This window comes from Colletotrichum fructicola (genome assembly GCF_000319635.2).
Source record: "Colletotrichum fructicola Nara gc5 chromosome Unknown KSG_Nara_v1_contig06, whole genome shotgun sequence".
Classification (NCBI taxonomy): domain Eukaryota; kingdom Fungi; phylum Ascomycota; class Sordariomycetes; order Glomerellales; family Glomerellaceae; genus Colletotrichum; species Colletotrichum fructicola.
In genome coordinates this window covers 3925260-3947439 of record NW_027094056.1, presented here as the reverse complement: position 1 = coordinate 3947439, position 22180 = coordinate 3925260, and the positions used below count along the sequence as shown (strand labels likewise).

General features: G+C 55.6%; 6 protein-coding genes across 6 annotated transcripts; 4 read left to right on the top strand and 2 right to left on the bottom strand.

Moving 5' to 3' along the window:
• Positions 1-1221: 1221 nt before the first annotated feature.
• On the top strand, positions 1222-3754 carry rga7 (putative Rho-GTPase-activating protein 7; the record flags this gene model as incomplete). Its single annotated transcript, XM_032032829.1, has 5 exons — positions 1222-1449; positions 1503-1556; positions 1614-2226; positions 2275-3429; positions 3477-3754. The coding sequence occupies 5 exons, from the start codon at positions 1222-1224 to the stop codon at positions 3752-3754; spliced, it is 2328 nt and encodes a 775-aa protein (XP_031887803.1).
• A 4987-nt stretch (positions 3755-8741) lies between these two features.
• On the top strand, positions 8742-9512 carry CGGC5_v011330 (uncharacterized protein; the record flags this gene model as incomplete). Its single annotated transcript, XM_032032830.1, has 1 exon — positions 8742-9512. One exon carries the CDS (start codon positions 8742-8744, stop codon positions 9510-9512), a length of 771 nt encoding a protein of 256 aa, XP_031887804.1.
• An 82-nt stretch (positions 9513-9594) lies between these two features.
• Positions 9595-10296, top strand: CGGC5_v011329 (uncharacterized protein; the record flags this gene model as incomplete). Its single annotated transcript, XM_032032831.1, has 1 exon — positions 9595-10296. One exon carries the CDS (start codon positions 9595-9597, stop codon positions 10294-10296), a length of 702 nt encoding a protein of 233 aa, XP_031887805.1.
• Positions 10297-11805: 1509 nt separating this feature from the next.
• CGGC5_v011328 (uncharacterized protein) lies at positions 11806-14457 on the bottom strand (the record flags this gene model as incomplete). Its single annotated transcript, XM_032032832.1, has 1 exon — positions 11806-14457. One exon carries the CDS (start codon positions 14455-14457, stop codon positions 11806-11808), a length of 2652 nt encoding a protein of 883 aa, XP_031887806.1.
• A 2330-nt stretch (positions 14458-16787) lies between these two features.
• Positions 16788-17081, top strand: CGGC5_v011327 (uncharacterized protein; the record flags this gene model as incomplete). Its single annotated transcript, XM_032032833.1, has 1 exon — positions 16788-17081. One exon carries the CDS (start codon positions 16788-16790, stop codon positions 17079-17081), a length of 294 nt encoding a protein of 97 aa, XP_031887807.1.
• Positions 17082-17639: 558 nt separating this feature from the next.
• On the bottom strand, positions 17640-19579 carry MET3 (Sulfate adenylyltransferase; the record flags this gene model as incomplete). Its single annotated transcript, XM_032032834.1, has 2 exons — positions 17640-19195; positions 19411-19579. 2 exons carry the CDS (start codon positions 19577-19579, stop codon positions 17640-17642), a joined length of 1725 nt encoding a protein of 574 aa, XP_031887808.1.
• Between the last annotated feature and the right edge of the window lie 2601 nt (positions 19580-22180).

Genomic DNA, 22180 nt, shown 5'->3' with positions numbered 1-22180 from the left:
GCGCATATCAGCATTCTTCGGTGGTGCTTCGCCTCCGAATCCGCGCGTCGCAAACTGCTAGACATATCTTAGCTAACCAACACAGCTCGCTTCAATGTGTTGTCTTGTCTCGCAAGGCTGGCTGCAGGTTCCGTTTGCATCTGCCGAGCAAACAGGACGAAAGCACCACGGTTGCCCAACTGCAGCTGCAACAGCTACATACAGCTGGGCTGACTGCAGCAGCGTCCAATGTCAATCTGCCAGACCTACCTATTTGACTGTCCTTGAACGTTCTTGTCCGTGCGACGTGCAGAGGGAACAGCGGAAGCAGCTTTCTCTCTTTCAAAGTTTAGTAGTACTGCGGTAGGAGTTTGGCTGCGCTAAGGTTAAGGCACAGTAGTCTGGTCTCGTCTCGTCTTCCGAACCCGAGACATTCCATTGCAGATTCCATGCTGCTTCCAGATCAACTTCTCTTTTTTCTCTGTTTTTTTCCCGCTCTCCGTCCGTCCGTCCGTCCGTCTCTGTAGACTTTTTGTCTGGACTCTTATCTGGTGGTCGCTGGACCCTGACGTACCTTGCCTTGCCTCCAGGCTCCAGGTAAGGTACCAAGCAGAGCAACCCTCGTCCAGCCCACTCGCCATCACCCACAGCTCCCCTCAGGCGCCACCCCCGTCGCCCCGGCTGCCTTCGAGCTGCTTAGCGGCCTTTATCCCCCTCGTCCTCGTCCTCATCCTCGTCGCTCTCGTCCCACGTTATTCCGTCCTCCGTGCTCCCCGGTCACTGCAGCTCGACACACACAGCACACCACCACCACCACCACCACCTCTCGCCGCGCTCATCCGTGTGCACCGTTCGAGGCCACATTTCTTCCACACGATACCCATCACTTCCCCGTACTCACGAGTCACATTGGACGACCCATCCTTCCCGTCTTCGAGCTTCCCTTCTCGCATGAATCTCCCCCGTTTCACCCCCTGCCTCTCCACCTGATCAGATTCCCAAAGAGCCAGCGCCCGGGAACCTGCCTCGACCAGAGACTGCCACCTCGGCGAACACAGACTACACCACCACACAGCATATTGAGCAATCACACGTCCGACGCTCGAAACCATCGACCTCTTGGAACTTCCTCGTCCAACCCCCCGATTCAAGCCTCCCGCCGTCGCCACTGGAGCCCCGAATCCTCGTATTACCACTCCGTGACACTTGCGCCGAGTTGCCAAACTCTCCCGATCCCTCAAAATGGCCGACGTCCGCTCCCCCTCCGACGACAACCTGCCTGCAACCAACGAAGAGCAGCGCGATAGAACGAGCAGCATGTCGCTCGGAAACACAGAAACACCACCACAGAATGGCGCAAATGGCACCGCGAACGGCGCCTCCGCTGCCGCCGCCGCCGCCAGTGCCGAGACACCCTCGGCGCCCAACCCAGAAATCTCGCGCCAGGTCCAAGAAGTCCTGTCGTCCGATGTAAGGCGGCCGCATGCGATGTTCCCACAATCCGGACGCTGACAAGCATGCAGATTGGCGTGTCAACCATGTTGAACCAACTCAAGGCGAGCATCGCGTCTGCAAAGGTGAGCAACGCTGGTCCATTCGCGAGTCGCTGCGGCCGCTGACGCATACTCCGCCAGGAATTCGCCCTCTTCCTCAAGAAGCGATCACACATCGAAGAAACACACGCGTCCGCGATGAAGAAGCTGTCCCGCATGAGCCAGGAGACTATGCACCAGCCCGAACACAAGCAAGGCTCCTTTGCCCAGGCTTACACCGAAATGATGTACATCCACGAGCGCATGGCCGAGAACGGCATCCAGTTTGCCGTTTCACTGCACCAAATGCACGACGACCTCATCGAGATGGCCGCCATGGCCGAGCGCAGCCGGAAAGGATGGAAGGCGAACGGCTTGGCGGCGGAGCATCGCGTGGCAGACCTCGAGGCCGCTATGCGCAAGTCAAAGGCCAAGTACGACAGTCTGGCGGAGGAATACGACCGCGCCCGTACCGGCGACACCAGCAGGAACAGCGGAAAGATGTTCAGTTTGAAGGCCAAGTCGGGACCGCAACACGAGGAGGATCTCTTGAGAAAGGCACAAGCTGCCGACCAGGACTACCAGGCCAAGGTTCAGACATTGCAGAGCGAGAAGGCCGAGTTGATTGCGAGGACAAGACCCGAGGCTATTGCTGCGCTCCAGGATCTGGTTAGGGACACAGATGCCGGGCTGGCACTTCAGATGCAGAAATTCGGTAGGTGATGCTGATCATCTTGGCCGATTTGAGCTAACATCTTGGCAGCGTCCTTCAGCGAGAAGCTCCTCTTGAGCAACGGCCTTAGTATTAGCCCAATCAAGGGACAGGGTTCTGGAGGAGGACCGCGCAGTCTCCGCGAGGCCGTCATGGCCATCAACAACGAGAAGGACCTGAGCGACGTTCTGATGAGCCACCACTCCAAGCTACCGGCGAACAACGAGATCAAGTACGAGAAGAATCCCATCTTGGCGATACCTCGCAATCCCAACATGAGCCACCAACCAAATGCCTCGGTCTCCAACGTGCCGAAAATGACGCCGAGCGGTCCGCCGCCTGCGCAGAACCAGCAGCAGCAGCAAATGCCGCCTCCCGCCAGGCCAAACAACTTTCAACCGCCCGCCGAGTCCCCGTCGAGCTTCCAACCGCCTAGCATGCCGGCAGCTCAACAGCAGCGTCCTTCGTCTCAGCAGCAGTCCGCCCCTCAGCCGCAGCAGCATGGCCGTAGCTTCAGCACCAGCAACATGCTGAACCAGCAGCCCAGCCAGCAGCAGCAATTCCAGGCCAACCGCAACTCTGGAGTTCTGCAATCGCGGTACAATGGCGGCGGCAGCACCGTTGCCTCTCAGGGCCCGCCACAGCTCGGGGCTTTGCCCTTCCAGACTTCGCAGAGTCAAACGCCCCCTCCGCAACAGCAGCCCACCCCGCCGGCTCAAAGCCAGTACCAGCAGCCACCTCAGCAGCGGCAGCAGGGTAACCCCTTGCAGCAACACCCTGCCCAAGGGCCGCCTCCCGGAGCTCCTCAATACCAAGCGTACAACAGGCAGTCTCCTCCTCTTGCCGGCAACAACTCGGCACCAACGCCCAACCCCGCGAGGCCCGTATTCGGGCTCACCTTGTCCCGCCTGTATGAGCGGGACGGTCTGCCCGTGCCTATGGTCGTCTATCAGTGTATCCAGGCAGTGGACCTCTACGGTCTTGGCGTTGAGGGTATCTACCGCCAGTCTGGTTCGTTGACGCACATCAACAAGCTCAAGACCATGTTCGATACCGACTCCAGCAACCCTGCGCTTGATTTCAGGAATCCAGAGAACTTTTACCACGACGTCAATAGTGTTACGGGCCTGTTGAAGCAGTTCTGCCGCGATCTTCCTGACCCCTTGCTTACTACGGAGCATCACAGCGAGTTGATTGAGGCAGCCAGTAAGTTTCACCAATGTCACCAAGTCTTCCCTTTCTAACACTGCCAGAACACGACGATGACATTGTCCGCCGCGACTCGCTGCACGCAATCATCAACAGCCTGCCCGACCCCAACTACGCCACCCTGCGCTCTCTCACCCTCCACCTCCACCGCGTCATGGACAACTCCCACGTCAACCGCATGAACTCGCACAATCTCGCCGTCATCTTTGGTCCCACCGTCATGGGCACCGACCCGAGCACGAGCATTGCCGACGCCGGCTGGCAAATCAAGGTTGTCGACACAATCTTGCAGAACTGCTACGAGATCTTCGACGACGAGTAGACGGCCCGCCGTCGTAGTTCTTCGCTTTAGCGTGTTTCCAAAAGCAAAAAAGCATCATGGCGTTGGCGGATCTTCCATCTCTCGCTCTGTACATTCTTGCCACCCTGGTCGGACCGTACATATGAACCGCGCATATCCTGGGCACATATATAGCTTGCGTCCTCGTGCGGCTGGAACGCTCCCCCTTTCTACTTCCCACTCTTCAGGTATCTAGCGAGCAGGATGCGAGAATATTCGGACCATTGGCTTTTTATTCTACTCTCACCTTGTTTTCCCTTATTCACGGTCATTGAGCGTAAACTGAGGGGGCGGCGGCGTTGGGGAGGTGGGTGGACATGGTCTTCTGTATTTGTTTTCTCGCCGTCTTCGATCGGTCGTCTTTTTATTTTCAGGGATACCACCGTAGGCTTTCTGCAGCACAGCGTTGCGTCCTCCTTTTATAGCCAATCCTTGCTGCCGTTCATGATGATTGTCTGTGTGATGTGTGAAGGGTCCGTGGTGTGACTGGGGCGTAGGCCAAAACTTCATCTTCGGAGCGAATGTGAGGAAAATACGACAGAAGCCAGGTAACAGTAGACGCAGGGTGAATGAGTTCCTCTTAACTCCCGAGGTATTGCAGCCTGGAGGCTGAGGCAGCCGGCCCCAAAGTTCACCTCGGACTTCACCTTGGAGCGCTACTAGGTACTTCAGGAGGTTAGTGCCCGAGAGTTCCCAACAACCGAGCTGGAATAAATGGCCGTGAATATGCCCAGTATGGTAGAACTAGTATGCCAGCTGAACACAGAGATCGTGCTTATCCCCTCGAGAGCCCAGGTTCGAATCCTCGTGCTCGATTTCATTTTTGGTTTTTCTCCTCGCACGCCTTCTTCGGATTTGTTAATCTCTCACCACCTCCCCCTTTGTTTTGAAAACAGTGGCAGGCATGCCTTTGAGTATAGATTATTCCTTTCTTGCGCATGGATTGGACTCAGCAAAACGATGTTTTGGGCTGTATTTTTTTGCTACATCGGAACTGCCTAGATTTCCAAATCACGAGGAAAGGGCCGAGTACCGATGCCTACCAACCTAGATAGTTGGGTTTCCGGTTTTAGACTGCTAGAAGTCATCGCCGTGGCTGTATTCTCGATGGATAATCAGTAAGAGACTGCGGGCATGCTGTTATGTAGCGGCGGATCTTTTCAAGAATAGAAGTTGTGACAGCTGGATCATGTTCTCCCGTATGATGAGCCGCAGAACTCGATTTCGTGATAACCACATATTTCTGCTCGTGTCTGGAAGGGTACGTTGTGTCGGATACCTATACAGGACTCCGCTGATTGGTCCTGCTGCGGGCCACGATCAGAGTTCTGCTGCTGTCTATCATGAGATGGTAATGGTTTGGTTACCTACATTTTGTATAAAGGCGTGCCTGGCGGTGCATTCTCTGCACGAGCTGGACAAGGGAATGCTTTTTTCTTCTTCGAATTTGGCGTCTACTTTCCACTGGCTTTTACCTCACCATCAAGCTGATGACGTTTCGCTTCGTGATACGCGAGATACTGCCTCAAGCATTCGACTTCTGCATTGGGATCAACCGAGTATGCGTTGATGAACAGCCCAACGAAAGTCACGAACGATACGGGCGGCTCATTGCCGAGTGCTCAGACACAAATACGAACGAGGTCATGTATATGTCGCTCAGACACTTGAGGAATTCACCATCTGCCATAGGCTGCAAGAAAGACTTGGGTTGACGCCATTGCGTCTACGAATAAAGCATTGGGTAGGGAGCGCATCGCTGCCTTTTAAACAACTGACGCTTCGTGGGTATTCGAGCAACAGCGTCATATATAGAGAGCTAGCGGGGGATACTCTGTTTAGATTCTTCATCGCACCAAATGATTGTGGGAAAACATCGGTGTAAGACACGGAGTCGGATATGGGCCCTGGTACCGTGTGGTTGTGCCTGTTTTGAGCGACAAGCTTCACGGCTGGAGTGTTCGTGGAATGTGTGGGACGAATACTGTCTGGATGGTGACGATGGATAGGGTCCAACCGCATCTTGCATCTGAGGCTAGTAAGGGTGAGCGCAATCGCAAGAATTACGATGTGTTTGAATCCAGTTGGTATTTAGAACTGGTCATGACCAGTCTACAATGAACTAATTGCGTTGTGGAATCAGTCAGATCGGTCAGGCCCGGTTGTTTTATAGAGCTTGCTTTTGCCGTTGCCGAAGTCCACGACGTTGACGGACACGAGTGCCGACGATAACTTCGTATAAATGCCGCTATCACCTGGAGTCTGATGTTGGAAGACTTTCCAATCACCTGGTAGGGGTCTTGCTCTGCCTTGTAGGCGTTGCGCATCTCCTGGAGAGTCTCGGCGTCGACTGGGATGTCGCCAGGAAGAACGCCTCCTCCGTCGGCCAGGACGGCAAAGTGGCGGTACGACTTGGAGGCGAATGCATTGTTGAACCAGCGGAATCGGATTATTTGTGTAGATAATCAAAAGACCTTTGCTGCCTTCGCTTACTGTTGAAATTCGAGGTACCGACTGGTCTTCCTCATTTCGTGTGAACTAACCTTCGACCTTTCGGCCTTTAACTAAAACTATCTGAATACATCTCAAGAGACGCCGATGATAGACCATGAAAGGTCAAACCGAGGGTACAGGTCCATAGCAGTTGGGATTTACGCAACTGGCCTTGGACATCTTCGGACCAAGGCACAAAGCAGCGACTCGCCCAGGCTGAAAGAGACAATTTCATTTTGACCTGGAGACGCACTCTGAGGTGGTTGACACATCCTGATTATATCCCTAGCGAGACCCCGTAGGTGCCGGAAAAGAATCTCAAGCGGATCGCCAGGCGCTGGCTGAATGTCACTCTGTGGCCCTGACATGGTATATAAATCCACGTCAACTTGACATTGCAAGTGTTTAGGCGACAAACGCAATTGGGCATGTTGTCTTGCCCTTGCCAGCCTTGCAGCTGCTCTGATGCGCTACGCACCACATGCGGGCCTTCTCTTTCCCCGTTATGACCTGAGCGTGGGGCACCAGACGAATAATGATAATGTTCGTCTGAATGCGTTGACAATACCCGACGCCAAGTGAGTGACAAAGACGATCGAGGATGCCAACCCATGCTTAGACACACTTGGAGAGATTCTGATTTTGATGGAGAGGGACAGACTTCCAATAGACAGCGTTAATTTTAGGGTCGATTGACACCAATAAAGATGCGTCCGATCAATTGGCCGGTTTGGTCCCTCCAGAATCTCTTGAATTGTTCTATATTTATACCCTGTCCTCAGAGTTACTTACCTTCATCGTATTAGCATACTTAAGAGGTCGAAGACAGCAACAATCCTGCCTCACTTATCAAATATCAGTGATAATTAGACGACTGAAGCATATGAGGAAATCTCTAAGTAAACTAAAAGTATTTACGAAGCATAGAGAAAGGTCATGTATAGCCCATCTAGCAACCGCTGTTATTCAAGTAGGGACAATACATGAAGACAATCATCGCGATCCACCGGAATCAAGAACGGCGCTAACTATATCCCAAATTCTGCCCGTCTAAGTGCTGTATCTATCTATTTGTAGATGGTGATTTAATGTTAGCGCGTTGGACAGTCTGCGATTGTCATGGGCTTATTCTGGTTCTCATAGCTCTTAGATTAAGTGGGACGAACCCGACGGATGAAAATGAACACATGAGTGAGCCGGGGTCTCGCGTGGTAGCCTTCATGGCACATTATGCATCCTCCAGAGTATTCAAATTCAGAGGTGACAGAGCCATATCCAGTTGACAAAGCAGGTCAAACCCTCCGTAATAGGCAGAGGTTCTTATACTTTCAGCATCGGTGAATGCAGATGAGGCACGGATCAATTGCAAACAGGTATCTACTCCCTGGAACCTATGCCCAGTATACCAGCGCCTCTACCGGTGACACAATCTGTGGACGCTTGTATAACAGAAGAAGGCCCGTGGATCTAGCAACACTACTCTTGAAAGCTGACTCTCATTTCAACAGGATGACACGGTGTAGGTACCTTCCCAGGAATTCCAATAGGATAGCAAACTGCTTGTGAACTCTGGGTATTAAAGGACAGATAGTGCTAACTTCTTTGCCTGTGACTTGCATGATAGTAGAGTCGACCAGGAGCCAAAGTATAGCCATTACTAAAGCATTGGTGATGATATGAAGAGCGTCAAGAATTTTAACAGGAACAAGATCAACAGGGCTGGCAGCCATTTCTCTCACCAGGAGGCAGGCGGTACCGTCACTCATGACTGCCGGTCGTTGTCGTCGTCGTCCTCGAGCCTGCCCCGTGAGTCCGTCCGGAAGAATGATATAAAAGTGGCAGGAGGCCGAGAGACTCATGCAGCTTACGCCATCACACATCCTCCAAACACCGGCCTATCTCCCAACTCTCGCCCACCAGCTTCTTCCACGCATCATTCTACTTCCAAGGAAATAACCTATCCTTATGGACTACATCTACTTCATTACATTTGCATCAAATCACACGAGACGTATGTTTCCGACCTATTCGGTCACTCATCACCACATGAGCAGGTGCGAACCGTCCTCATCATAAGGAGAGGCGTGCTCTTCCGTCTTTCAAACCACTCCTTCTTCCAGTTCCTTCCACGACAACAAACATTCTAACTCAAGTCACTCCTTACATATCTATCGACCGAGCATCTTGAAACATAAGCCGCATCTCAACAAAGTTCCCTTTCTCATCATCCACTTTCTTACCACCGTTGAGTCTTTTCTTTAACACAAACATGCCATTTTGATTACTCATACATCGTCTTCTACCTGCGCAGCAAAACCTCCGTCTCCAGTACCATCCAAGACAGATCTTACTTTTCAGTTTTATGCCTTTGGAGCTTACCGGAACTCCTCTTACGTTTCGTTTCGAAGTTCTTTGACAGCACAATTCCTCTCTCTAGCTTCTTTCCAAGGCCCTTGCTGACAGCACATCCATAACCATGCCCGCAACCTCTGCTCAGGATCCCCCAAGATGCAAGAAAGGCTGGCTGAAATGGGCCAAGGCCCAAATGCACCCAAAGTACGCCGAAGTACATGACTTGGACTTCCAACTCCGCCGAATCATCAACACCATTTCCTGGGACAAGATACGCAAGAGAGTGCTCGTCGCTCAGGAGCCGTCATACAAGCGACTTCTGGCTTTCCTAGGCAATTCTCAGAACCACAGACTGCGCCCACCTTCGCCGGTGGACTGTGAGGCAGTGAGAATCATGAATGGCGGCGAATTCCCCGACATCATCTCAAGCCTTCTGAGGAACGCAGGCTGGGAGCCCAGCGCATGCACCGATCCGTTGCTGATTGCGATAGAAAGAGTCTTGCGTCCTCCGCCTCCACCTCCACCAGAGCAAGAGAAGGAAGATCTTGCTCCAAAGGAGCCGATACCTTGGATGGAATGGGCCAAGCGCCAGAAGAATCCGGCATTCGATGACGCCCCTGAGCGGGCGGAGCTCGAAGACAACCTCGAAGCCGTGAGATGGAATGCCAAAACCCCAAAGTGCTATAAGCTCCAGCAGCCGTTCATTTTTCTCATGGGACGCTGGAGTCCTGATGGAGAACGCGGGTTGGATGACGTGCCGTCCGTCATCGACCTCGAGGCAACGAGGATCATGAACAACGGCAAGTTGCCTCAAGAGCTGTGCGAGTGGCTCGCCAACACCATCCCAACCGTCGAGCTCTGCGCCTTTGTCCAACCATCAATTCGACCCAGGTGACTGTCCACGCTTGGACATGCTCTGGAGATCAACCCCGGGACCGAGGACTGAAGACGGGCAGGAAGAAATGCCCCCTCCAAAGATGAAAGCCTCCAAGCGTAATTCGGCTGACGACCACGGAGAACTGAATCAGCAACCAAAGAGACAGAGAACAGGCATGTTGTCAGGCGATCCTCTCAATGTAGGTGGGTGCTTCACTCCTGGAGGAAGGAGCAACTACCAGACCTTCCCTTCCAGCACCACCCAAAGGCGCGAAGGCATCACTCCGCGCCAGAACTTCTTCACCTCCTCACCTGCAACTCGGAACACAAACAACCGAGCGTCTTCCCTCAACAACCTCACCAGACCACCGCATCCTACGCGGTTCCCTTCAGCAAACTTCGCCAGACCCATCACCACTCCCTCGGCAGACCAAACTATCCCAGAGACGCACACTCCCCATTCCGCCGCCATCCCCAGCACGCCAATGCGATCCCAATCTCTCACCTCAGACCAGTCCTTCCCCCCCATCTTCCACGACATGATGTCCAAAATGGCAGATATGAGCGCCGCCGTCACCGCACAGGTCCAGCTCCGCGACGAGGAGCACCACCACCACCAAGACCGCCTCCGCCGCGCCTTCCTCGCTGTCGAGCACGCCTCGCGCGAAGTCGGACGTGCCGGCAATGCCTTCGACATTGCACGCCGCGACCTAGACATGGCCCTCGAGCAGCAGAACATCACCATCGCGGCGCTGAAGACACTACTGGACGCCGATGGAGTTGAGATGCAGCCGGTACAGTAAGAGCGCCAGTCTCACAGTCATTCGTTTCTCAGCAGCTCACAGTTTCCTAACCAGTCATGGCGAACCCGAGGTTCCTACGCGCGAGCGAGAGTCTTGCCTCCCGCAGCTCTTCGGTACGCTTTCGAATTTCAGCATTTTTATGGTTCTACATGTCGCCCACACGTTCATTCTTCTCGGCTACTTCCTCACGCAGGGATGCTTCAATTTCTTCAAATATCTTCGAAAGGTCCGATGAAAATATCTAGCGATTCACAACATACTTCACACCAGCGTTCGACAGTATTGCTTCATTTCGATACCCAGGGTAGCAATTCCCGCGCGTTTTCATTCCATCTTGCAGCTTTCATTTCTCATGTATCAGGTTTCGGTTTTTTACCCTTCAGCATCCACTTAGAACGATGCAATATGGCTACGCTAGGAGGCACAGTTACAATTTGGAGTTCGGCGTTGATTTGGCGTTGAACACAAGGGGCAGGTGTGATCGTGGATATACGGCGCAGCCCCTCCCCAAGAAGATTACGACAGCTTTCAAATAACAGGGGCAAATATATTTTAGAAGCTTAGTCCATACCGCGTATTGCTTTTTCCTACTTCAAAGTGCTTGCCATCCAAATCCATCCTCATCTTGGTAACTTGTCTTCATGATTATGCTTATCTTTCTGTGCATATCGCGGCGGCAAGACGAACCACAAGCAAAGAACTAAAAACACCACCAAAAAAAGCCAAAAAGAATCCACTTGAACCCTTAACCTCCCACCGATCAGATATGGCAACACCAGGGCGCTGCGGTTGCGCTTGTCCCGACCACTGGGCCATCTTGTTCTTCTCGCCGGGAGTTGGCAACCAAGGCAGCATCGGCACCCAAGTAAGGCCATCCGCCCGTCCGTCCGTCCGCCCGCCCCTTACTCAACCCATGGACATTTCACAATCACGAATCCAATCATCAAAGCAAGCAAGCATTCTTCATCTCAAAACACTTTGTCATTAAAAATCCAACAGAATCCGGCCCAGGATGGGCAGTAATGAACCTAGACTCCAAGACCATGCAGCTACCACCAAGACCCGGCATAGCCGAGCTCAGCTTTACGAACAAGGTGTGTATGTGTGTAGTGTTGTGTTTGTGAGAGGGGAGCGGGAGAAATCCAAACGCAGACGGATGCCACGCAACGCGAGATGTTCAATCTCGCTGAAAATTCAAACCTCCAATTTCAAACGTTTTCGTTCAGACCTCCACCACCATCGTTATGTCATCATCCCATCCAACCGGGAGGCATCTCGAATCTTCCCCGGCGCAAAACACTGGGATGAACACTTCGTGACCAAAAAAAAAACAAAGCAGATTCCAACAGAAACTTTCATCGCATGACTTCCCACTTCATCCCATCATGTCCAGGCGTCCTTACTCATCAATCCTTGGTATTCCCCGCACATGCAGCTTTTCATGACGCCCGCTCACTTTGACTTCAAAACAAGTTGAGCAGTAACAATCGCATTTCATTATCCTCGAGTTCAGTTTTCCTCGTCGTCCTCCTCGATCGGGGCAGGTGTGCGCCGTTCCGTCCGGCGCTTGGGTCGGCGGTGTCTCGAGCTGCTGATGTTGCTGGCCGAATCGTCGGGAGCGAGCTCGAAGTCGTCGCCGCCCATCCAGTCGTCATCGCTGTTGTCCAGATCGCCCTGGGCCCATCCCGGACGCTCGTAGCCTGAAGACTGGGAGTTGCCGGAGCCGGGCAGCACATCGATACGCCGGCGGCTCTGTAAGCTGTGCGCGAGGCCTGCGCCTCTGTTGCGCAGCGCCGTCCGGACAACTTCCGCCCTGAGGTGAAGTGCCTCGAAGGCATCCTCCAGCACCTCCATACCCTGGTAGATCTCACGCTCCACTTCCGCCAAGACGGCCATCTCCATCTCCTCGTCACGGGACACTGCCTGACGGTTCGCGGCGGCTGACATACCGCTCACGAAGGAAGCTGGAGTGGCTCCACGAGAGTACGGGGTGGCGTTGCGAGAAGGCCCTCCAGTCGAAGGTCGAGAGGGGAAGTAGCCGCTCGCGGGAGTGGCGCCCCGGGAGTCGGCGATCGGGGTGTTGACGTCGTCTCCGTCGGCGCCAGACCACAAGAAGCCATCGAATCTTCCCGAAGTCAAGATCTCCCACTCCTGGGTATTGATATCGGACATTGTCACGACAAGATCGTGGGTATGAGGGTTCTTGACGAGGTACATTGCGACTTCGGCATCGCGGGGTGTTTGTTGCAAGCGATACAGACGCTGGAGGGAAAGACCAGCCTTGATGACGAAGTCGGGGCGGGGACGGTGAGAGTGAGAGGGTGTAGGGGCTCTCGTCGTGGGCTTGAGCTGGCTAGAGCCGGTGAGAATGGCGTTGAAGTACGGCTGATCCTCAGGGTCCAGGTTCGTAAGCATGGCGAACGTGAGTGTGTCGTCGTCAACGTCTTGTGGCGTCGGGGCGGTCGAGTCACCGCATTTGTTCAACCACTTGTCCACAGCTCCCCTGACCTTCTTAGACCGTTGGAGGTAGTGCTCGCGGAACTCCTCGGCGATATCGGGGTCGATCTGGATGGGCGAGTCGGGACGAGGGGGCAGATCCGCGGCAATGTCCGCAGCGGCAGACCCCAAGGTCGCCAAGTCAAAGGGAGGCCATTGTGGGAGCTCGATGCGACCGCTAACCCACTCAAGAACCTCGCCCCAACCCAGGCCGCGGTGCTGGATATCGGGCCCTCTCTCGCACAAAACGCAGGTGCATCCATACTCGGGCAGCTCCCGAGAGAAAACATTCTCAAGGCGGTCGAGGAGTCTGCGAGCAACCGATCGGTGACCGGTGGCAACAGCTACTGAGCCATTTCTGTTGAGCACCGAGTTGTACTGATCCAGCAAGTTGAAAAATGGCGCAAACAGCGTTTGTGCGCCAACAAGAGGGGGGTTGGAAGGCCTGGCGCCATTCTGACGAGGAAGAACAGACAAAAACGTCTTTGGTAGAGGTTGGAGCAGTCCGCCGTTCTGCAAGAGGTAGTCGACTCTAGGCGCCTCGTGGACGTCCAGAGGCGGAGGAGGTGGCGGCGGGGGAGGAGGTCCAGGGAGGTCGGTCGCCGGGGTGCCCGAGGGCGTGATCTCTTCGGCATACACTTGAGCCAATCCAGGGTGCGGCTTCTGATCCGGCGGCAAGGGCGGGGGGTAGTTCGGGCATTGCGTCGGGGTCTTGGGGGACGAATCCATAACGCTCTCCGGGGACGAGTCGCCATCTTGGATATCGGATCGTCGGCTCTTTTTGCTCGACGAACTGCGCTTGGAGGAAGACCTGTTCGGCTTGATGTTGAGGCTCTCCTGCACGCCGGGAGGGAAGGAGGGCGACTTCACGTAGGTCGCCTGACTGCTACTCTTGGACTTGAAGCTCACCCGGGATCTTTCGTCGGCTCTAGATCCGGACCGCGAGATCGAAAGGCCGCTCAGTCGCGAGATCGGTCGGTCATCCCTATCCCTCTTCTCGGTTAATCTTGAGCTTGAACGCTCCTTGCGCGACGACTCGGGCGTCTCAGATCGTCTCTTGTCGGACAAGTCTGTCTCGGGCGGGCTGGGAGGCCTCTCTTTGGTCGACACCTTGCGCGAGGCATCGTTCGCGCTCTTGGATCGGTGGACATCGCTCTGTCCGAGGTCGGTCGCCTCGGGGGTGAAGGGGTCTCTCTGCTTTTCTTTTTCGGCGACGGCCGAGACGTCATCTTTGCTGCGGACAGCCTCCTTGCTGTGCGCCTTGCTGAAGGTCGGGTAGGGGACGGAGACGCGATCGGTAGAGTTGGTCAGGGAGGTTCTGGCCAGCTCGGGGACGAGGTCGGTCATGGAGGAGGAGCGGTCGTGGCCGCGTTCTCTGTCTCTGTCTCGGTCTCGGTCTCTGCGGTCGCGATCGCGGTCTCGTTCCTCGCGGGTGCGGTGGCGGCGGTGAGAGTGGGAACGCGAGTGGGTATCGCTTCCGAGGCCGCTGCCGTCGACCATTTTCGATTTCGAGGATCGTGAGCTCACACGGGAGGAGCGGTGTTCCTTGTCGCCCTTGTCGGATCTGAGGCTGCGCTCCGACTTGCTGCGGGAGGACTTCTTCTCGCGGGGGAGCTTGTCAACGTCGTCGACGACGGTATCGACGTCACGGTTTACGGAAGACATGGTGGCTGGCGCATGGATGCGAGCCCGGAAGCTCAGGTAGCTGCGCGGCGAGGCTTAGGCGTGGGCGTGGGCGTCGTCGGGCGACGGGTGAGGAGGGATTGAATAAACCTGTTTGTCGAGGGAGGAGGTGGTGGGTGGGAAGGTTTTGGGGCCCGTCGGCGGGCGATCCGTCGTCGAGGTCAAGGTTTTGGACGAGTTTGTGAAGAGGTGCGGGTAGGAAGCAGGCAGGACCTGGTCTGGGGTTCACCGATCAAAAGAGGTTGAAGGCGACTCGGCAGTCGTTAAAAACCGGGGATTGCGGTGACTTTTTTCCTTAGCCCCCCTGTTTTGAGCGAGCGAGCGTTGGTCGAGGGTTCAGGGTTCTGGAAGATTTAGTGTCTGTCCCGTCGTCAGTGACGTTCGCCGTCGAGGCTGGTTTCAGCTGTCGGGATGATGTATGGTGAGGTAGCAGAGCTTCAAGAACGAGGCAAGAGCGGCCAGAGGAAGACGGAGGAGAGAAGGAGCCGTACGTACGATGGGCGGTGGGCGGTTGCGAGGGAGGAGGTGTTCGTTGACACAAGGCAGCTTGGGCGGGTGTGATTCGACCAAAAAAAATGAGAATGGAACAGCACACAGCAGAGTACCTTACTCTGTACTGTATCCGTACTGGCGTACCTTCCACGAGTGAGTGTCCTTTCTCTTGTGGTAAGTGGTCTGCAAAGGCAAAGGCAACAACCCCTGTCGCCTGCTGCGTTGCCAGCGTTGGTGCTGCGGGCTTCGATGCCTGGGACGGATCTGGTAGGCTGGACAGGCTGGGCAGGGCCGGCAACTGTGGATCACCCGTCACTGAAGAGGGAAGGGAACGCACTTTGGGAATGCACTTGGGAAGGGGGTGGACGCGGAGGGCGGTGGGCGGTGGGAAGATGCTGCACACTAGACGCTGGCAACCTGGCCGTCGACGGGCTGGGCTGTGGGGGCGAGTGGGAACTTGTCCCTCCCGTCAGGATGTGAAAGGGCTGGGGCGGTGACACAAGTCACTCACTTTGCTGCTGGCTGTTGGCTGCAAACTGCTTTCCTTCCCTCTTTTCTTTACTCCCGCCAGAAACAAACCATAAGACAGACACAGAACAGCTGACTTGCACAGTGGCCAGATCCTGACGTGGCGGGCGCATCCAACTTCCCGGGCTGAGCATTCGGCAGAGTCGCAGGTTTAGTGCATCCGTACTGGGCTGAGTGGTGGTGTGTGTGAGAGGTGAAGTGGTTCAAGTGGTGAGGTCCCTTGAGCCCCACAACGGTCACTGCCAGAAGCTCGGGCCTGGCCCAGATCCAAGTCACCCGGCAAAAAGGTCAATCAATTCAGGCACTGAACCACCGCATCGTCATACGCACTGCAAACTGCACACTGTAATCCTTCATCCGACGGGCGTGGCTGGCAGGTAGTGGACGGTCGCCGGCAAAAAAAAGGCGACCAAGGAAGCCCAGCGAGTGGCGCATTTTCCGCATGTTTCCGAAAGGCATAACATTGGCTGAATCTGAAGAAGCCTCCGGGGATGGCGGAAAAGGCCCGTGGGTTTGCGTTCCTGAGCCCCGTCTGAGCTGCTGGTCAAGGCAAGAAAGACACACCTGGAGACGGGTGAGAAGCTTCAGGCACAGATGCTTTACACTACGGCCAAGGTAAGACAGGCAGGCAAGCAGGACACCGCCCATTGGATCGCATCTGCAAATCATTGGCCCGTACATCGCATCGCTTTGCTGCAAACCAACTGGTCTTGGGCCCCACGTCAGGTACGCGGAGCTGTCGGCTACTCTGCTTTACACCATGAACGTCTCTGGGTAAGGTAGCAGATGACTATCTGTTCCTGATCGAAGCCACAGGTCTAAGGTAGGTAGGTAAGTGGCAGCTGAGTCAATGGTCGCGATGCCATGTCTCGGCCCAAGGCAAACGAGCCACGGGTCTGACACCCCGCGAGACAGCTCTCGTAGCTTCTTTCTGGTACCATGGTATTAATCCGGCAAACACCATCAGATATCTGCCTCACACAGCTCTCTCACCTGCCATCCCGAAGCACTCGTCTCGCTTCACCGACAGTAGCACCTGTCTTGCAGTCTTAATCTTCTCTGTCTCTGTAAACCCATCATTTCAAAGAGCACAGCAGGCCACCACCACCCATGATCACCAAGATCGGAACTACCCCTCAACGCCGAAAAGAAGGCCGCTTCCTAAAATAAAGCACACCTTAACTAAACCCCTCACCAGTTCACATCGGTTGCATGCCCATCCCATCAATACCACCTCTCCATGTGTTGCTACCCGCCAACGAATGCGCCAACCCCATCGTCGGGCACCAAGAATGGCCCTTCCCGCCCAATACCCGCGTCAAGCTAAGCGCCCAACCGTGTGTCTCCCCCACTCCACCACTGCAGCCAGGCCGTACCACAACACCACCACCACCACCATCACCATCACCATCACCACCATCACCATCACCACCATCACCATCACCACCATCACCATCACCACCATCACCATCACCACCATCACCATCACCACCATCACTCTAACCTTGAACCACCACACGCACACGGCAGCAGTACAGACACCAACACCTCAAACCGAACCAACTTCCACCCTCCACCAAGTCTGAACTCACGTCTCTGAACTCACGTCTCTGAACCCCCGTCGGCGGGAATGCATCATGCACTTGAGCTCGGCCGTTTGCGATCGTTCGGGTTCCTGTCCTGCGAGGGTCCGTCCGTCCGCCCTGCAACGCCGTGTCGTCCATGCTTACCAAATCTGATCGCCGCGACAATCGGAACTCGAATGCGAGGCTAAACAAGACGATCGCGATAAGGAACTCTAAAATATCATCGCCATGCAGCAAGAGACGTGAATACTAACAATTGCTCAATCATATTCGTCAATTCAAATCTCTTCCCTCTTCTCACCTCCAGGCGGAAAAGGACGAGACTCTGACCTAGATGCCAAATGCCATCCATATCCATATCCATGATATTCATCTCAAGTGTATGTTATATATGAAAAATTCCAAAAACACAAAACCCAACGGCTTTTTCTAAAAACCCATATCCATGTAAGTCTTTTTTCTCATCAACTCCGTGAACAAAAGTCTCTGCCCACCCGGTGTGTGTTCATTTCATCTCTGATACGCTATGCCCCTCCCAAAAACGAATGCGCTTTCCCTTTACAATCTGTCAAGCAGACCCTGGCTCTCGAGGAGCAGGACGATCTGGTGGACAATCGAGCGCACAGTCTGCTTCTCAACGTCGACGACGAGGTCGGGCTTGGAGGGGGTCTCGTAGGTGTCGTCAACACCTGTGAAGCCCTTGATCTCGCCGGCGCGCGCCTTGGCGTAGATGCCGCGCTTGTCCGTCTTCTCGGCGTACTCGAGCGAAGTCGCGACGTGGACGAGGAAGAAGGGCCCGCTCTTCTCGACGAGCTCGCGCGCCTGCCTGCGCGCGTCCTCGTACGGCGCGATGGGCGCCGCGATGACGGCGGCACCCGCGCGGGTCAGCTCCGACGCGACGAAGGCGATGCGCTGCACGTTGCGGAAGCGGTCCTCGCGGCTGAAGCCCAGCTCCGACGACAGCTCGGAGCGCACCGTCTCGCCGAGGAGCAGCGACACGGAGCGGCCGCCGCCCTGGTTGAGCGTGACCTGCAGCGCCTTGGCGATCTGGTCCTTGCCCGAGTTGGTGTAGCCCGTCAGGAAGATGGTGAAACCCTTCTGGGCGGGGAGGGGGTTCTGCTCGCGCAGGACCTTGACGACCTCCGGGTAGGAGAACCAGGCGGGGATCTCCTTGCCGGTCTTGAGGCGGTTGCGCAGCTCGGTGCCCGAGATGTTGGCGGTGTGGGTGCCGGCGGCGATCTCGTTGGCGGGCTGGTACTCGTCGCGGTCGGGGATGTAGATCATCTCCTGGAACTCGACCATCTGGATGCCGAGCTCGTCCGAGTACTTCTGGACGGCGTGCTGGGCGTCGTAGGGGCCGTAGTGGTCCTTGCCGTTCTTGTTCTTGCCGGGGCCGGCGTGGTCGCGGCCGACGATGAAGTGGGTGGCGCCGTGGTTCTTGCGGATGATGGCGTGCCAGATGGCCTCGCGGGGGCCGCCCATGCGCATGGCGAGGGGCAGCAGGGCGAGGGCGGCCATGCCGTTGGGGTATCTGGGCAGCAGGGCCTTGTAGACGCGGACGCGAGTGAAGTGGTCAATGTCGCCGGGCTTGGTCATGCCGACGACGGGGTGGATGAGGACGTTGGCTTGTTGGGAGCGGGCGGCGCGGACGGTCAGCTCGCGGTGGGCGCGGTGCATGGGGTTGCGGGTCTGGAAGGCGACGACCTTGTTCCAGCCGAGCTTCTCAAAGTGAAGCCTCAGCTCGGCGGGGGTGTAGCGCAGGTCGAGGAAGTCGTAGTGGGCGAGGCGCTGGATGGCCTCGAGCTTGCCGCCGACGTAGAAGTCCTCCGTGTTGGAGAAGAGGTGCTTGACGCCGGGGTGGGTGTCGTCGTCGCTGCCAAAGACCTCAATGGCCTCGACGGTGCGGTCGGGCTTGTAGACATCCTCGACGGTGAGGATGGCCAGGTTGCGGTCGTCTCTCAGGTCGCGCAGCGTGATGCGGGCGCCGGGCTTGATGGAGAGCTCGTCAATGGTCTTCTGGGACACATCGAGCGTGATGGGCATGGAGAAGAGGTTGCCATCGGCGAGGCGGTTGTTCTTGACGACGCCGTTGTAGTCCTTCTCGGTCATGAAGCCTGCGATGCGGGAGTGCCTCGGTCAGTTCACAGTTCCCACTGTTTTTTTTCCACAGCGCAACGTAATCGTGGGGCACAAATTGCCCCTCCAAAAAATCATGGCGGGGTCGTCTCCGTCCAGCAGCAGCACCAGTGGCAGCCGCAGCAGGTAGCAACAACCCCACCATCGCAGACAAGCAAGGAAGCAGCAGCAGCAGCAGCAAAACACAACGCACCTTCAAGGGGAGAGAAGCCACCGTTGAGCAGGAGCTCGAGATCGCAGAGGTGGCGCTCGGTCAGGACGAGCGAGGGGAGCTTCTCGGACTCGGCGAGCAGCTCAGCGGAACGCGGCGCATCGCGCGCGAAGAGGTCCTTGAGGACACCGCCGTGGGGAGAGTTGGCCATTGTGAATGTGAAGTGTTGAGAGTAGTTGCGCGGGGCAAAGACAAGACTCGGGATCGAGCAGAAACAAAGACGCTAGAGGGGGTATACGAAGCTCCTGAAAAGCTCAGAAGAGACACAGTACAACCAATTGGCTTGGTCGAGAGAGAGTTGCAGAGGAGGAAGAGGACAGAGACACAGGAGAGAACCAGCAGGAGGAAGAGACAATGCGGCAGAGCAGAGGGGCGCAACGGTGTCTTTTTATTTCCTCAATGCGAAATGCGGGCTCAACACGTAAAGAGAAAAAAAAAAAATCGTCCCTCAAGTGTCCCCCGGCGTGAAATCGGCGTTGCTGTCGTCTGCGGTTGCTGGTGCTGCATGCCCATTGTCCAAGGTAAAAATGGAGGCTGTTTAGCTCAAATGACGTGATCGCTACCTTGCAGATGTACCCCCCCTTGGCGGCGTGTTTAGCACTCTGTAGCGACGCATAAGTCATGTATCGCCACGATAAGTGCCCGTAAGATCCATCCTCCCCGTCCCAATGGAGATGGCCATTTTCGTGGTGCAGCCGCGGGAGGGATAAAAAAGTCTGAACCCACGCATGGCTGACACAATGAACCCCGATGACGACCCATGGGAGATCCATGGAGCCGTGGGGTCCCTTTCCGTTGTTGTGTCGCAAGTCTTCGTGAGCGGCGGCTCGGTCTTCCGGCATCCATCCGTTGCACACCGGAGACACGACGGATTGGTAATGGGTGCAAAGGTTTGTAAGCCCGCCGCGAGAGAGACGACACCTTGTGGTTGCTTGTGCCTTGTGTTCTGAGCTACGCCTAGCCAGCTGCAAGAGAAACAACCTTAACAGGCGCCAGCTGCGATCAGACGACGAGACAACGACGTGGTGTCCTGCCGGGGTCTGGTTTGCGGTGCGTTGATAGAGCGAGATAATTACCCCGCCAAATGTGGCTTGTTCACCGAACTCGTCCTTCAGGGTCCCCGCGCCACGCTGTCTTCCCTTAGCCCAAAAGCCAATTGCGAAGCATGACCACGTTTGTTGGAAGAGACATGCAGCGAATTCGTCAAAGTTGCAATCCCAGCCTCGTCTGGCGTGCTGGTGCCGAGTCTCTTGGCTGCGGGCTAACCACCCGTTCAACTCAACCTCCTCCCGCCCATCTCGCGGGATGGGCTAAGAGCACCGAGGAGCTACTCGCCTTGGCAAGACATACCAAGAAGCAAACCGCTCTGTATCATACAGGGAAGCAGTGGGAGATATCTGGCTCCAACAGACTTGTCTGCGGTGGTGACAATGTCGTGATCCCACCGCGTCCAACGTCCTGCTTGGCGCAGTCACATGTGGCGTTTGCGTGTCTTACAAAGCCGCGCTTCATTCCAACCAACATGAACCCAATATTCTGGATCAGGATCCTCGACAGCAGCAAGTTTGACAGCTCGCAGATCATGCCCGCTTAACCTTGACCCCAAATCTGCCTCCCATCGCTCCCGCGAAAGCATGGACAAACGTCGTCGGTCAGCTCGGTCAGGACTGGTGGGGTACGGATAGACCCCCCCGACGTCCGCGTCGATCGGCTTAGCGGCTGTCGGTTCGCGGTTGCCGGGGCCTGCGGGGTCGGACCCGATATCGCTAGCGGTACACCGAGAGCCATCATCTCCAGTTTTTGAGCTGCTGCGCGGAGATGGGCAAACGATGGCACGCCGCACATTTTGCCTGGTCAACGATGACATTCCATGTCCACTTTTCGGCTCCGTGATTCTCCACCGTGACACCCACCCGTCGCCAACATTCTAAACGCTAGATCCAGTTCCTGACGATCCGCTGACGCAATTGGCCAGTCGACTGGAGATGGCTGGCTGCCGTTTTCTCCCAGCCACAGGAAACGGACTGGGCTTGCTGCGGAACATTTGCCCGCCTTTGGCGCTGCGCGGAAACGATGACAAAGACGATGGAAACCCCCCAAGGTTGTGTACATAGTAGAGGTCGAATCGGGCTTTATGCAGAGTTAACTGGGGCTCTGCCTAGCTTGGTTGTTGAAGACTTTGACGACAAACCCAGTAATGACGGCAGATGTCTTCGGCTTCGCAAGTGAACATGAAGTTGCTGTTCGCAAACATAAGCTAGTTGCCTGGTCATTTCATTTCATTGCGGATATTCGCAAGTATCTTCCGTCGTCTCGAGTCGATCCATATGGCTTATCGCGAGGGGAAGCTCCTGTCTTCTTGCCGCGTAGTACTCACTAGTGGTCGGAGCAATGCATCCGCCCTCGAACGTCGCATCAACCGGGGTTTGACACCCCAATCTCTCGAGATCACTCGGATCTTGGCTCGGCGGGTAGCAGATCTCACCCGAACACGGGCGGATCTCCCAGAAAGCCGCGACTCGGAGACCAGCGTCGTCGGCCGGAGCGAGAACTTTTGCTACTGGTCGAAGATGACCCGCTAAGAACCGGTCGTAGAAAGACGTGGCCGATTGGAATGACCTAGCCGCCTGTCCATGGCAAAGAGCTGAAACTAGATCGGACGCAAACACTGACCTCACTACCCTAAAGCTGAAGGTGATGGTTATCCAGGAGGGCGTGTCCATCTGTTCTCACTGTGCTATGGTGGAAACGT